Source organism: Somniosus microcephalus, chromosome 14 (assembly GCF_052327205.1).
Source record: "Somniosus microcephalus isolate GS21.2 chromosome 14, FLI_Smic_1.0, whole genome shotgun sequence".
NCBI classification, from domain to species: domain Eukaryota; kingdom Metazoa; phylum Chordata; class Chondrichthyes; order Squaliformes; family Somniosidae; genus Somniosus; species Somniosus microcephalus.
Genome location: NC_141000.1, coordinates 8,472,208 through 8,489,466, shown reverse-complemented (window position 1 = coordinate 8,489,466; position 17,259 = coordinate 8,472,208). Strand labels below are relative to the sequence as shown.

General features: G+C 46.7%; 1 protein-coding gene across 2 annotated transcripts in view; it reads right to left on the bottom strand.

The window, feature by feature from the left end:
- grik1a (glutamate receptor, ionotropic, kainate 1a) overlaps window positions 1-17,259 on the bottom strand; it is a 434,840-nt gene that overhangs the window by 122,162 nt on the left and 295,419 nt on the right. For both annotated transcript variants that reach the window (XM_086006203.1, XM_086006202.1), the window contains exon 6: window positions 14,840-15,013. In XM_086006203.1, coding sequence (XP_085862329.1) covers window positions 14,840-15,013 — 174 coding nt within the window. The remainder of the gene's footprint in view (window positions 1-14,839; window positions 15,014-17,259) is intronic.

The following is a 17,259-nucleotide window of genomic DNA, read 5'->3' as shown; positions in this document are numbered from 1 at the left end:
TGGATGAAGAATGGCTGTGTGGGGGAGGAACCACAGGGCAGCCTGTGGCCATGCACAGTACTCAGCAACAGTCAGCACCTTCTCCGGTGGAAATTGGAAAAGGGGAAAAAAAAAGTCCTGGTTATGGTTAAAAAAAACTCAGCAGATTTCCTTTTGTTGAAATTCTAAATGATTGCAGAAAATTCTCAACACCACCTTCAACATGTCTCATTTAAAAAAAATATTTACTTACTTTCCGGAAAAGACAGGAAATTGGTTTTCTAAGTAAACAACATTCAGTTATGTACATAATATATATCCAGAAACACTGATACAGAATGACGTTTGGTCACTTCCAATTAATAAATAAATAAGATATATCTGATTTATATATGGTTACTATGGTTACCCATTGCAATTTTATTACTGTTATGATTGCTAGTTAATTTTATGAAGTTCTTGCTGTCTTCCAGTAGATCTATTTACAGACGTTGGTTTTTCACAATAAAGTCTTCTGAACTTTATATCATCCTTTCTGAAAAATCTTGTTCCTTTTTTATATGGGAGACGTGTACCTTTACTGCTCAATATCTAGGTAAACAATAGCGTAACCCGGGGATTACAGCATACTTGGATGAAGGGACCGAGTGTAATGTAGCCAAGTTTGCGGATGATACAAGGATGGGTGGGAAAGCAAGTTGTGCAGAAGACCCAAAGAATCTGCATTGGGATATAGACAGGCTAAGTGAGTGGGCAAACATTTGGCAGATGGAGTATAATGTGGGAAAGTGCGAGGTTATCCACTTTGACAGGAAAAATAAAAAAGCAAATTATTATTTAAATAGAGAGAGATTACAAAATGCTACAGTTCAGAGGGACCTGGGGGTCCTTGAGCATGAAACACAAAAAGTTAGCATGCAGGTACAGCAAGTAATCAAAAAGGCAAATGGAATGTTGGCCTTTATTACAAGGGGGTTGGAGTATAAAAACAGGGAAGTCCTGCTACAACTGTACAGGGTATTGGTGAGACCACACCTTGAGTACTGCGTACAGTTTTGGTCTCCTTATTTAAGGAAGGATATACTTGCACTGGAGGCAGTTCAGAGACGATTCACTCGGTTAATTCCAGAGATGAGGGGTTGACTTATGAAGAAAGGTTGAGCAGGTTGGGCCTATACTCATTGGAATTTAGAAGAATGAGAGGTGATCTTATTGAAACATATAAGATACTGAGGGGGTTCGACAAGGTAGATGCAGAGAGGATGTTTCCCCTCATGGGGAAATCTAGAACTCGGGGGTACAGTCTCAGAATAAAGGGTCGCCCTTTTAGAATTTCTTCTCTCAGAGAGTCGTGAATCTGTGGAATTCTCTGCCCCAGAGAGCCGTGGAGGCTGGGTCATTAAATACATTTAAGGTAGAGATAGACAGATTTTTGCAAGATAAGGGAGTGAAGGGTTATGGGGAGCAGGCGGGGAAGTGGCTTTGAGCCCAAGATCAGCCATGATCTCACTGAATGGCGGAGCAGGCTCGAGGGGCCAAGTGGCCTATTCCTGCTTCTATTTCTTATGTCCTTATAGTTATTTATCGTAGATACACCTGACGTACATTTGGCTGCATTTGGCTCCTCAAATTCGGCTGCCCTCAAAATTTTGTCACTATCCTCTGCCTGCTTCACGACAACATGCAAGCCGTGATCCTGACCAACGGTTCCACCACAGACCCAATTCACGTACAAACCAGGGTCAAGCAAGGCTGTGTCATCGCACCAACGCTCTTCTCAATCTTCCTTGCTGCAATGCTCCATCTCACCCTCAGTAAGCTCCCCGCTGGAGTGGAGCTAATTTACAGAACAAACGGGAAACTGTTCAACCTCCGTCGCCTCCAGTCCCGATCCAAGGTCGTCCCATCCTCTGTCGTCGAATTACAGCATGCAGACGATGCTTGCGTCTGGGCTCACTCGGAGGTCGAACGCCAAACCATCGTAAACACCTTCACCGAAGCATACGAGAGCATGGGCCTTACACTAAACATCCGTAAGACAAAGGTCCTCTACCAACCTGCCCCCGCCACACAGTGCTGCCCCCCGATTATCAAAATCCACGACAAGGCCTTGGACAACGTGGACCACTTTCCATACCTCGGGAGCCTACAGTCAACAAGGGCAGACGTTGACGGCGAAGTCCAACACCGCCTTCAGTGTGCCAGTGCAGCCTTCGGCCGCCTGAGGAAGAGAGTGTTTGAAGACCAGGACCTCAAACCCGGCACTAAGCTCATGGTCTACAGGGCAGCAGTGATACCTGCCCTGCTGTATGCCTCAGAGACATGGACCATGTACAGCAGGCACCTCAAAGCACTGGAGAGGTACCACCAATGCTGCCTCCGCAAGATCCTGCAAATCCATTGGCAGGATAGGCGCACCAACGTCAGTGTTCTTGCTCAGGCCAACATCCCCAGCATCAAAACTCTGACCTCGCTCAATCAGTTCTGATGGACGGGTCACATTGTCCGCATGCCCGATACGAGACTCCCAAAACAAGCGCTCTACTCGGAGCTCCGGCATGGCAAGAGAGCCCCAGGTGGGCAGAGGAAACGCTTCAAGGACACCCTCAAAGCCTCCTTGAAAAAGTGCAACATCCCCACCGACACCTGGGAATTCCTGGCCCAAGACCGCACAAAGTGGAGGAGAAGCATCCGGGAAGGCGCCGAATCCCTCGAGTCTCTTCGCCGGGAGCAAGCGGAAGCCAAGGGCAAGCAGCGCACGTCAACCCAAGCACCTCACCCACCTGCCCCTTCAACCACCGTCTGCCCCACCTGTGACAGAGACTGCAGGTCCCACATTGGACTCATCAGCCACCTGAGAGCTCATTTTTAATGCGGATGCAAGTCATCCTCAGTTCCGAGGGACTGCCTAAGAAGAAGATGTAGAAAAGTGAACAAAATCAATACGCCTGATCTTCGCATTCGGCGCTGGCGGAAAATGGGTGGCAGCGGTTTGGCTGCCAATTATACACCTCGCCCGCTTTACCCTTTCCATTGAAAGTTAAAATCAGCCTCAATGTGTTTTAGTAAAAAGGAATGGGGCAAGGTCAGCTTCAGAATAAAAATTCACACGAGACATTTAACGGAATGCAAATAATCAATAGGACTATGGCATAGGAAAGTAATGATTTTTCATTTTAGTCAGATTTTCAATAAAACAAACTAAAAGGGCAATGCAACTGGTACAAATCTTATTCTGCACATCAGAATGACAATATACCACGCAGTTACCACTCTAAAAAAACCTTCAGAGTCTAATAGGGGCCTAATTTTAAGCTATTCACAATGATTTGGAATTAAGTACTGTATATTGGTATTTTTTTTAATTATCATTAGAAAATATAAATACTCTTTCTCTTAACCATGTGTAACTGAAATGAATCTCTTTCAGTTTGGCATATATCTCATAGTAAAGGTTTCAGTGTTGCTTGTTGAGCGTACGCAGTTTGAGCAACCTGCTCTGTTCGACATATTTTGGTTAAATAGTCCTACATTTCCGAATCATCCTGGTGCATACCTTTCTGTGTTGATGCTTGCTCTGTGTTTCAACAGGCTATTCCGGGCATTTTAAATGATGGTACCTTTCACAAACAGCTATCAAGGAGGCTAAAAATAATTCCAGTACCGTCCAAATGTTAGTGTTTATAGTATGACATTTTTTTTCACAATACATGCACAAAGTGAAGTAAGATCACACCATCAATGGAATATAACAGAACCAACAGGGCAAAGAGCTGCAACCTATGAGCTGGCCTGAAGTGTGCCAAAGAACCACGACCGAAGCCAAGAGTGAGGCTGACAAAGAAAGACCAGTTCTTGTAAAAGTTGGTTGTGCTGCTGTTAAGTTGTGTATTTTAATTACACCAGATACCTAGTAATGAAACTGTTGTGGCACCTAAAGACAGTGGGGGTTATGACTTTCAATTCAACAGCACGTACGATTGGGCTGAAAATGGCAATAGTGTACGATGTCATTTACATTTTTTTTAATTCGCTTACGGGATGTGGGCGTCACTGGCAATGCCAGCATTTATTGCCCATCCCTAATTGTCCTTGAGAAGGCGGTGGTGAGCCGCCTTCTTGAACCGCTGCAGTCCGTGTGGTGAAGGTGCTCCCACAGTGCTGTTAGGGAGGGAGTTCCAGGATTTTGACCCAGCGACGATGAAGGATCGGCGACATACTTCGAAGTCAGGATGGTGTGTGACTTGGAGGTGGTGGTGTTCCCATGCGCCTGCTGCCCTTGTCCTTCTAGGTGGAAGAAGTCGCAGGTCTGGGAGGTGCTGCCGAAGAAGCCTTGGCGAGTTGCTGCAGTGCATCTTGTAGATGGTACACACTGCAGCCATGATACACCAGTGGTGGAGGGAGTGAATGTTTAAGGTGGTGGATGGGGTGCCAATCAAGTGGGCTGCTTTGTCCTGGATGGTGTCGAGCTTCCTGAGTGTTGTTGGAGCTGCACTCATCCAGGCAAGTGGAGAGTATTCCATCACACTCCTTACTTGTGCCTTGTAGATGGTGGAAAGGCTTTGGGGAGTCAGGAGGTGAGACAGTCGCCGCAGAATACCTAGCCTCTGACCTGCTCTTGTTGCCACTGTATTTATGTGGCTGGTCCAGTTACGTTTCTGGTCAATGGTGACCCCCAGGATGTTGATGGTGGGGGATTCGGCGATGGTAATGCAGTTGAATGTCAAGGGGCGGTGGTTAGACTCTCGCTTGTTGGAGATAGTCATTGTCTGGCACTTATGTGGCGTGAATGTTACTTGCCACTTATCAGCCCAAGCCTGAACGTTGTCCAGGTCTTGTTGCATGCGGGCATGAACTGCTTCATTATCTGAGGAGTTGTGAATGGCACTGAACACTGTGCAGTCATCAGCGAACATCCCCATTTCTGACCTTATGTTGGAGGGAAGGTCATTGATGAAGCAGCTGGAGATGGTTGGGCCTAGGACACTGCCCTGAGGCACTCCTGCAGCGATGTCCTGGGGCTGTGATGATTGACCTTCAATCACCACAACCATCTTCCTTTGTGCTAGGTATGACTCCAGCCAATGGAGAGTTCTCCCCCCGATTCCCATTGACTTCAGTTTTACTAGGGCTCCTTGATGCCACACTCGGTCAAATGCTGCCTTGAAGTCAAGGGCAGTCACTCTCACCTCACCTCTGGAATTCAGCTCCTTTGTCCATGTTTGGACCAAGGTTGTAATGAGGTCGGGAGCCGAGTGGTCTTGGCAGAGCCCAAACTGGGCATCAGTGAGCAGGTTATAGGTGAGTAAGTGCAGCTTGATAGCACTGTCGATTACACTTTCCATCACTTTGCTGATGATTGAGAGTAGACAGATGGGGCGGTAATTGGTAGTTCCCCTCCCCCGGGACCAGACATCACAGTCGCTCCCCTCCCCCGGGACCAGACATCACAGTTGCTCCCCTCCCCCGGGGGCAGGGACCACAGTCGTTCCCCTCCCCCGGGAGCAGACACCACAGTCGTTCCCCTCCCCCAGGGGCAGACATCACAGTCGTTCCCCTCCCCCGGGACCAGACAACGCAGTCGCTCCCCTCCCCCGGGAGCAGACACCACAGTCGTTCCCCTCCCCCAGGGGCAGACACCACAGTCGCTCCCCTCCCCCGGGACCAGACACCGCAGTCGCTCCCCTCCCCCAGGAGCAGACACCGCAGTCGCTCCCCTCCCCCAGGACCAGACATCGCAGTCGCTCCCCTCCCCCGGGACCAGACACCGCAGTCGCTCCCCTCCCCCGGGACCAGACACCGCAGTCGCTCCCCTCCCCCGGGAGCAGACACCACAGTCGCTCCCCTCCCCCAGGACCAGACATCGCAGTCGCTCCCCTCCCCCGGGACCAGACACCGCAGTCGTTCCCCTCCCCCGGGACCAGACATCACAGTCGCTCCCCTCCCCCGGGAGCAGACACCGCAGTCGCTCCCCTCCCCCGGGATCAGACACCGCAGTCGCTCCCCTCCCCCGGGACCAGACACCACAGTCGCTCCCCTCCCCTGGGACCAGACACCGCAGTCGCTCCCCTCCCCCGGGACCAGACACCGCAGTCGCTCCCCTCCCCCGGGACCAGACACCGCAGTTGCTCCCCTCCCCCGGCAGCAGACACCGCAGTCGCTCCCCTCCCCCGGGACCAGACACCGTGGTCGCTCCCCTCCCATGGGAGCAGACACCGCAGTCACTCCCCTCCCCCGGGAGCAGACACTGCAGTCGCTCCCCTCCCCAGGAGCAGGGATGCAGTCGCTCCCCTCCCCCGGGACCAGACACCGCAGTCGCTCCCCTCCCCCGAGAGCAGACACCGCAGTCGCTCCCCTCCCCCGGGAGCAGACACGCAGACACCGCAGTCGTTCCCCTCCCCCGGGAGCAGGGATGCAGCGGTTGGAAGTCCTGTACGGCTGAATTTCTACCATCATGGCCGCCAAGAGGAAAATCAGCTCCCAGAGAGCCCAAATTGGAAAGTGCTCCATTATCCAGTGCTTGTACCATTCACCTAGGGTGCAACATTCACCGGTAAATGAAGAAAATAAAACACCTTTCATCAAATAACATGGGTGGCAAATGTAAGGCTTCACCAAGGCTGAGAAGTAAATGCTTTAATCACTCAGAATTATAATGGTCCTAGATTAGGATTTCCTTTTCACAGCAGTAAAGTTGTTCTGTTCTTTTAAAGCTACTGTTCGTGTACAATTATTCTTTGTCCAGTCCCATAAATGCAGCTTATGTAGTAGCTTAGTAAGAAAGTTGGTATCACAGAAATCGGTTCCCGATACACTGCAAAATTTCTGCCCGTGTTTACTTGAAATATCTGTACTCATCCTGCCTTTTTTTGCTGCTTGCTTTTCATGAATTAAAGCTTCCTTATAAAAAGCTGTGTGTTGTTACCTCGCCAAGATCTGCAATTCCAAGCACCTAGCTACTGATATTAATGGTGAAGTGTTGTGCGGACTGCCAATGCCAGCATTTTCTTCATGCTCATTAGTGTGGTTGTTGACAACTCTGGATGGAGAATGAAGCAGCGACTTTGCCACTGTTAAAATGGTACCATTAGTAAGCAGTAGCACTGCCAGTTTCTAAGATGGTGAAAACAGTGCAGTTAAAAGGAGGAGCGAGGCGCAGCTTACCAACTCAGCAGCAGGGAGAGAGGTAAAAAGTAATCAGAGTGTGACATCACCAGGGAGCAGGTAAGTGATTGTTTGGTGAGTATTTCTCTTTTTTAAACTTTAACTCTGTGGTTTATAGTTGCTAAGGTCTTTTCTGGTGTAGCGGGGACTGTTGGTAAACCATACAAGCGCCTTAGAGTTTATCTTTAATTGGTGATAGTGAATTAATTTAAATTAATTAAAGGGTAAGTCATGCCAGGAGAGCCCAGCCCTGTGTTATGCTCCTCTTGCTCTATGTGGGAATTCAGGGACACTGCCGGTGTCCCTGATGACCACGTGTGCCAGAAATGCATCCAGCTGCGGCTACTAGCAGACCGCATTGCGGCGCTGGAGCTGCGGATGGATGGGCTTTGGAGCATTCACGATGCTGAGAGGGTCGAGGATAATACGTTTGATGAGGTGGTCACACCGCAGGTAAGGGCTGCACAGGCAGAAGGGAAATGGGTGACCATCAGGCAGAGCAGTAGAGGCAGGCAGGTAGTGCAGGGGACCCCTGTGGCCATCCCTCTCTCAAACAGGTATACCGATTTGGATACTGTTGAGGGGGATGACTTACCAGAGGAAGGCAGCAGCAGCCAACTTCCCGGCACCAGGGGTGCTTCTGCTGCTCAGGAAGGGAGGAAAAAGAGTGGGAGAGCAATAGTGGTAGGGGATTCTATCGTAAGGGGAACAGATAGGTGTTTCTGTGGCCGTAGACGTGACTCCAGGGTGGTTTGTTGCCTCCCTGGTGCCAGGGTCAAGGATGTCACTGAACGGCTGCAGGACATTCTGAAGGGGGAGGGTGAACAGTCAGAGGTCGTGGTTCACATTGGGACCAATGACATGGGTAGGAAGAGGGATGAGGTCCTGCAGCAAGAATTTAGGGAGCTAGGTAGCAGATTAAAGAGCAGGACCTCAAAGGTTGTAATCTCTGGATTACTCCTGGTGCCACGTGCTAGTGAGTATAGGAATAGCAGGATAGAGCAGATGAATGCGTGGCTAATGAGTTGGTGCAGGAGGGAGGGCTTTAGTTTCCTGGATCACTGGGCCTGCTTCTGGGGAAGGTGGGACTTGTACAAGTCGGACGGGTTGCACCTGAACCAGAGCGGGACAAATATCCTTGCGGGGAGGTTTGCTAGCACTGTTCGGGGGGGTTTGAGCTAAAATGGCAGAGGGTTGGGAACCTGAGCAGGGAGACAGAGGAAAGGGAAACAGGGATAAAAGCAAAAGATAGGAAGGAGAAAAACAAAAGTGGCAGTCAGAGAAATCAACGGTTTAAATCAAACGTGGCCACAGTAAATAATAATTCTAATAGGTCTAAGAGCGTTAAAAAAACAAGCCTGAAGGCTTTGTGTCTTAATGCGAGGAGCATTTGTAATAAGGTGGACGAATGGGCTGCGCAAATAGAGGTAAACGAATATGATTTGGTTGGGATTACGGAAACGTGGCTCAAGGATGGCCAAGACTGGGAACTTAACATCCAGGGGTATTCGATATTCAGGAAAGATAGGCAAAAAGGAAAGGGAGGTGGGGTAGCATTACTGGTTAAAGAAGGGATTAATACAATTGTAATGAAGGATATTAGCTCTGATGATGTGGAATCTGTATGGGTAGAATTGAGAAATACTAAGGGGAAAAAAACATTAGTGGGAGTGGTATATAGACCTCCCAACAGTAAGGCGGAGGTTGGGGATGGCATGAAAAGGGAAATTAAAGAAGCGTGCAATAAGGGCACCGCAGTCATCATGGGTGACTTTAATCTACATATAGATTGGACCAACCAAATTAGTAACAATACTGTGGAGGAGGAATTCCTGGAGTGTTTACGGGATGGTTTCCTGGAGCAATATGTCGAGGAACCAACCAGAGATCAGGTCATCTTAGACTGGGTATTATGTAACGAGAAAGGATTAATTAGCAATCTTGTTGTACGAGGCCCCTTGGGTCTGAGCGATCATAATATGATCGAATTCTTCATTAAGATGGAGAATGAAGTTGTTGACTCAGAGACTAGGGTCCTCAATTTAAATAAAGGAAACTACAATGGTCTGAGGAGCGAGTTAGGTAGGATTGATTGGGGAATGGCACTCAAAGGGTTGACAGTGGATAGGCAATGGCAAACATTCAAAGACCAAATGGATGAGCTACAGAATTTGTTCATCCCAGTTTGGCATAAAAATAAAACAAAAAAGGTGACTCAACCGTGGCTAACAAGGGAAATTAGGGATAGCATAAGATCCAAGGAGACGACATATAAATTGGCCAGAAAAAGCAATAATCCTGCGGATTGGGAGCAGTTTAGGATTCAACAAAGGAGGACAAAGGGATTAATTAAGAAAGGGAAAATAGAATATGAGAGTAAGATGGCGGAGAACATAAAAACTGACTGTAAAAGCTTTTATAGATATGTGAAGAGAAAAAGATTGGTGAAGTCAAGCGTAGGTCCCTTGCAGTCAGAATCAGGGGAATTTATAATGGGAAACAAAGAAATGGCAGACCAACTAAATTCATACTTTGGTTCTGTCTTGACAAAGGAGGACAGAAATAACCTCCCAGCGATGCCGGGGAACATAGTGCCTGATGAAAGGGTCGAACTGAAAGAAATCAGTATTTGTACGGAAATGGTGTTAGGAAAATTGATGGGACTGAAGGCCGATAAATCCCCAGGGCCTGATAATCTACATCCCAGGGTACTTAAGGAAGTGGCCCTAGAAATAGTAGATGCATTGCTGGTCATCTTCCAGAACTCGATAGACACTGGAACAGTACCCATGGATTGGAGGGTAGCTAATGTTACCCCACTATTCAAAAAAGGTGGTAGAGAAAAAGCGGGGAATTATAGACCGGTAAGCCTGACATCGGTAGTGGGGAAAATGCTAGAATCTATTATTAAAAATGTAATAGCAGAGCACTTGGTAAGCAGTGGCAGGATCGGACAAAGTCAACATGGAATTACAAAAGGTAAATCATGCTTGACTAATCTACTGGAATTTTTTGAGGATGTAACTGGTAAAATAGATAAGGGAGAACCAGTGGATGTGGTGTATTTGGACTTTCAGAAGGCTTTCGATAAGGTCCCACATAAGAGATTAGCGTGCAAAATTAAGGCACATGGGATTGGGGGCACGGTATTGACTTGGATAGAGAACTGGTTGGCGGACAGAAGGCAGAGAGTTGGAATAAACGGGTCGTTTTCCGAGTGGCAGGCAGTGACTAGTGGGGTACCGCAAGGATCGGTCCTAGGGCCCCAGGTGTTCACAATATATATTAATGATCTGGACGAGGGAATTGGATGTAATATCTCCAAATTTGCAGACGACACAAAGCTGGATGGGAGGGTAAGCTGTGAGGAGGATGTCAAGAAACTCCAGTACGATTTGGACAGGTTGGGTGAGTGGGCAGAAACATGGCAAATGCACTATAATGTGGATAAATGTGAGGTTATCCACTTTGGTGGCAAAAACAGGAAGGCAGATTATTATTTGAATGGCAATAGATTGGGAGAAGGAGAAGTGCAAAGAGACCTGGGTGTTCTTGTGCACCAGTCGCTGGAGGTAAGCATGCAGGTGCAGCAGGCGGTTAAGAAGGTAAATGGTATGTTGGCCTTCATAGCAAGAGGGTTCGAGTACAGGAACAAGGATGTCTTGCTACAGCTGTACAGGGCCTTGGTGAGACCGCACCTTGAGTATTGTGTGCAGTTTTGGTCGCCTTACCTGAGGAAGGATGTTCTTGCCATGGAGGGAGTACAGCGAAGATTCACCAGGCTGATACCTGGGATGGCAGGAATGACGTATGAGGAGAGATTGTGTCGCTTGGGCTTATACTCACTGGAGTTTAGAAGATTGAGAGGGGATCTCATCGAAACCTATAAAATTCTGTGAGGCCTGGACAGACTAGATGCAGGAAGGATGTTTATGATGGCCGGGGAGTCCAGAACCAGGGGTCATCGTCTAAGGATAGGGGTAAGCCATTTAGGACTGAAATGAGGAGGAATTTCTTCACCCAGAGAGTGGTGAACCTGTGGAATTCTCTGCCACAGAGGGCGGTGGAGGCCAGTTCATTAAATATATTCAAAAAGGAGTTGGATATATTTCTTGAGGCTAAAGGGATCCAGGGATATGGGGAGAAAGCAGGGACAGGGTACTGAATTTGGATGATCAGCCATGATCTCATTGAATGGCGGAGCAGGCTCGAAGGGCCGAATGGCCTACTCCTGCTCCTATCTCCTATGTTTCTATGTAAACTTTCGATTAACCGGCCCCTAAATAACCGGAAATGTCGGTTAACCGGCAAAATTCAGGAGTAGGTTCAGGTAACTTTTATTACTTTTTTTACTCCATTTGTTGCTGTGCAAGGGTGTAGCTGCAGCTGTTGCTAAGCTACAGAGACGCTTGCAACTTGTGCCGATTGTTCTGAAGCTAAGCAACAGGGTTCGTTGCTTTATACGGAGCTCTCAGCTCCATATCTTTTGCTATAGCGTTCGGTTATCCGGAATTGTTGATGAACCGGCACCACGTCGGTCCCGTCCGTGCCGGATAACAGAAAGTTTCCTGTACCTTGCTCCGAGAGGCATAAAAAAAATCCGATACTTAAACTGAGCCTTTACAAATATCGTTTCCCTGTTTGCCTGGTTACCATTGATGAAAGTCCCTTACATTAATCCCTTTCGCTTCTTCTCTACTGCCCCTCTTCCTTTTTTTGGCTCTCTGCCTTGTTAATGCTTTTATGATGTTTTACTAAGAATTTTTCTTACAACAATAAGTTATTTCAATCATCCAGTGTATTTTTAAATCTTCCACGAAATGTTGCTTTCTTTTTTATAATTTACTTTTTTGCTTTCATTTTCCACCGATTAAATATTAACACGCATGCAGCTTTAAGTGCTTTCGAGGCACTGGGTTTTATTTAAGGACAAAGATTTGGCAGCAGCTTTTTTTGAACTTGGTATTTGTTCTGGTACTCGTATTTGATACGCATTTGTATGGTATCGCTGTGCAGTGACTGATGTAAGAAAACTACTCGGCACTTGGTCTAAGCGTTAAACAAAGCTTTAATCAACTGTTTTACAACATGGAGGTCTAGTTGTGCCCTTCACTAGTTCCTGTTAAGAATGTCCTGCGCAAGCTGGGCCCGTGCCCGAGTATTTATACTCTCCCTGGACAGCGCCACCCGTAGGCCGCTCAGTATTATTTCATAAGTCTTTCTTTCATGAATGACTGATTCATGTCAGTGCCATGTTAACATTAACATTTAGATTTAACGTGACTCCCGGTGCACTGTAGCACCTTTTGTTTCCAGAAGCATCGATGGAAGAATGGCCAATCACTCATGGTTCCGATATATCAAGGAACCCCCCCCAAAAAAATCTTCCCCTCGCCACAAGTATTCCCAGCAGAAAATAAACCGCTTTTAAGTTTTCAGTGGTTGATAATCTCCTGTGCGATCAGGAAAAGGAATCCTTCCCTGTTGTAGTTTGGAGTAGCAGCAAAAATTAACACCTTCCAGAAAATAAAAGGTACAGTAAAAAATATATAAAATAACATTTGAGTGCTAGTAGTGTCATTGATAAAAATGATAAATTGTCTTGTCCCCCTCCAAAGCACCTTGAACCTAAAAAATCATTTTAAATGGACATAAAAACAGAAAATGCTGGAGAAACTCAGCAGGTCAGGCAGCATCTGTCAAGACGAAAGGTCATCGACCTGAAACGTTAACTCTGTTTCTCTCTTCACAGATGCTGCCTGACCTGCTGAGTTTCTCCAGCATTTTCTGTTTTTATTTCAGATTTCCAGCATCTGCAGTATTTTCTTTTTGTATTTTAAAATGACACATTGTTTTCACACTGCCATTATACTGCACCTGCAACATTAATACAGTTTAACAGCTGAAGGAAAGATACACAGGAAGACTTACTACAATTTTAATAAACCAATACCCTACCACTCAACCTCAACAGACGTATCATTCCATCACTGGTCTTGATTTGCCAAATATACCATATTGTGCAGCCTTTCAGAGACACCCATTGCTGTATGTGTCATTTTCTACGCTTACACTTAATGCACCTTTCAGAGATGAGATCGTCACATTAGTTGCTTTGTTCTCTCATTTGCACCATCTTGACTAAGATTACCAGAACTCATTTCATTTATCAGCAGCTGTAAAGGTGAATAATTTCAATTGGTAGCTTGTTCTGCTATTCATTCATCAAATTCAACAGCCTAATGAGGCAAGTAGGTCTGAATCGCATCATAAATGAGCCCATTCACTCTTTTTGCTGCCCTACTTCATATAGAATGAATATGACATGAGGGGCTGGATTTTCATTGAGGAGTCGGTTAGGAGGTGGGACTACAACTTTCGGGGTTGTAGTCCCGCCTCCATTGAGTTCTAGCCAACCCACGCGATTTTCACTTGATTGACCTTGTTGAGCCCACCCAGCGGGCTCAGCAGGCCAATTAAGGGCCACCCGGCAACAGGTGACGTCACAGATTGAAATTTCATCTGTCAAGACAATCTGTACTCCAGGTTAATTCCTTCCTCTCAGGATGATTTAGAGATCTTCCCGGAACAGAAAGCAGAGGCTGCAGATTTTGACAGCTGGCTGGGGGCACGGTGGCATAGTGGTTAGCACTGTTGCCTCACAGCGCCAGGGACCCGGGTTCAAATCTGGCCTCGGGCGACTGTCTGTGTGGAGTTTGCACATTCTCCCCGTGTTTGCGTGGGTTTCCTCCGCGTGCTCCGGTTTCCTCCCACAGTCCAAAGATGTGCGGGTTAGGTTGATTTGGCTATGATAAATTGACCCTTAGTGTTAGGGGGATTAAATACGTGGGGTTACGGGGATAGGGTGGGATATGTGTCGGTGCAGGCTCGATGGGCCGAAATGGCCTCTATCTGCACTGTGGGGATTCTGTGATTCTGCTTTCTGTGCCGGTGAGATGAGGGACTCCTGAGACCTGAAGGAAGGAAGGCTGTAATGGTAAGTAAAGGTTAGTAGAACTTCTTTAAACACTTTACACAGACCAAACACACTTACCTCTGCACTCATGCACCCATCACTCACCTGAACACCGGAGATCTCGACCCCTCCAAGCCCTTCATCCCGACGGCCCACTTCCTCTAACTTGGCGTGGTTTGGAGCCGTCGGGAATCCCACACTTCACCAATGAAAATAGGGATTATGCTAAAAACTGCCTGTTAACTACCTGTTAACAGGCAGTTAATTGGCACTAATCCCCTTCCCGCCTCGGGGAGGCGGGTCCCAGCAAAGGTCGGGTATCCGCCTCCTTTGAAACTGGCATGGAGGCGGGTTGGGGGTGGGATGGGGTCGGGACCCACGATTTTGGGATTTTTAAATCCCCGCACGCCTCCAATCCCACCTCAATGGCCCGATGAAAATCCTTCCAAAGGTGTTTCAACAGGAATGTCATGTGGAGACTAGAAAGAACACTTGTTAAATAGCAATAATCTCCACTTGGCAAAATGGGCATCAAAATTCAAAATGTTGTTACTTCTCCCACCCCGCGCAAAAAATACAATTTACTGTAATCTGTACCTTAGGGAGAAAAAGGAATTATTAATTTAAACAGTAACTCTTTTCCTAAACGCACCTTGTACATAATTTCATTGATAACTATAGAAGCCTAAGATTCTTCTGGTACATTTAAAGGGTACTTACTGTTATCATCCCATCCAGGAGTCCTGATTCAGGTTTGGGTGGTGCTTGAAGACGTTCCATGGACCACTTCTCAATAATGGATGCAACATGTGGGTTGTCAATGTTTAGGAGGCGAAACCCTGTCATATTGACACCACTATATCGATAGGGTTCTAGGTTCAGCGCAAACAGATCCTGCAGAGATAGAACACGAGGCAGGAATATCAACTGACAATTGTCCATCACACTCTACTTAAGTAATTGACGATAGACCTAGGTGGGATAACGTTACGACTTGTTTATTACAGAATGCAGGATCTTGCCCTGGGCAGGGTTACAGCACTTCTGGTAATCATTGCCACTTTATGCTTTAAATATACTCAACTAAAACATAAACAACCACCAAGAACAAACAATTGCATACATTTCAAAAGTGTAATTTGAATCCATTTGCTTTAATTAGTGTGTCTACCCATTGAGTCTACCCTCCTGCTCCATATGTGCTCAGATGATTGTTAGCAGTAGGCTTATGGGAGGGATATGTTTAGTTCCCAGTGAAAGAATGTGGTGTGGGACAGATACATGGAACAATGTCACCAGCCTCAAGTACATTTTTGTTGCTTCAGCTGCCTCTAATGTTACTCTAATGGAGGATAGCTTATATTTGACAATACAGGAAACTCATTTAAACGGCACCTAAATATCCAGAATTCTCTATTAACCGGCAAAATTCATACTCCGAAAACAACACCTCAATAACCGGAAATGTTGCCGAGTCCGAGTCTCCCGCGGTGGCCGAGTTAGTCAGTGGGGGTAGTTCTCCAAACTGCCACTACTCGGCTTCTTGGCGCTGTCGGAAGTCCGAACACCTCAATAACAGGAGTCTGACTCTCCCGCGCTGCCGGTAGTCTCTTCCGATCCACCGTCTTACTTTTTACTGTATAAGTTCTTTTTACTGTATAAGTTTTGTTTCACTGTTAAGTAATTAAAGAGTTATGGATTACCCTCAACTGGCAGTACTGCACTTAATCAAGCATCGTCCACCGTCCATTTAACACAACATTCTGTAGGTGAGTACCCAATTACTGTATACTGCACATTTCTTGATTTTTTAAATTTTTGTTTGTTAAAAATACCCTCGGTAGATAACCCTCTCCGTCATCCGGAATTTTTAATCAATCGGTACCATCCCGGTCCCGTCGGTGCCGGATACCAAAGAGTTTCCTGTACTATAGATAACTCTAATCAGACAGTCGTAGGAACACAGAAACAGGGGGAGGCCATTCAGCCCCTTGAACCTGTTCCGCCATTCAATGAGATCATGGCTGATCTGTGACCTAACTCCATATACCCGCCTTCGCTCATATCCCTCAATAGCTTTGGTGAACAGAAATCTATCAATCTCAGATTTAAAATTAACAATTGACCCAGCATCAACATCATCCTTGTCCTAATGGTTCCAAATCAAATTGTGCAGCATTTTATAAGAACATAAGAATTAGGAGCAGGAGTCGGCCATTCAGCCCCTCGAGCCTGCCCCACCATTCAATAAGATCATGGCTGATCATCGACCTCAACTCCACTTTCCCGCCCGAACCCCATTTCCCTCGATTCCCCTGGAGTCCAAAAATCTATTGATCTCAGCCTTGAATACACTCAAGGGGAGCAGTCAGGTATGAATGGCATCCTGAATGCTGTTAATCTTTCAATGCAGTATAGATTGTGAGCCATCCCTAATCTCTGTCAAATCAACAGTCCAAGCTGAAGTTATTCCAGCTGCTATGTTAGCCAAACCAGGATGGAGTGCAAATTATATTCAGCACCTAGATACCCAGCAGTGAGAGCAGACTGTAAACCAACCCCATGCCTATTAAATTAATCTGCATAACTGACTCCAATGTTACATGCACATTATTTGCACTGACTTGTACAGTAGACTGAATTTCTGCCAAGAGGAATTCTAATCTGTATCTGTTTGCATTACCGTTTGCTGCGTTATTGTTCCAAGAAATGGAATGTTCTTCCATGCTATGCTGCTTGGAAGATCAGAGATCTCCAATGCTTTCTCCAACATTCCATCGCTGCAACACCATTTTTTTCTTTGCCGGTAGAGCCATGGGGCGAAGTTTGTACTGCTTCCTCGTTCCTGTATCAAGTCCTCCCAATTTGGAAAGAGGGACTCCAAGGCATTTTCTTGGGCACCAGGTGGTGGTGATGTTGTGATCAATGCTTGTGATGCAGTGTGTGGTATCTTGAGGTGGCCATATATGGAGACGGACACAGGTTAACTCCATAACATGGTTTAATCAACACTTGCACATGAAAGCTTCTGCCATGAGGCAGCAAAAACAAAGAGTACAACCAGTACAGGCCAGACTTAACTCAGGAGACCAATTGCCACAGCACCACCTGGTGGATCAGGTTACTCATAACCTCCCAGG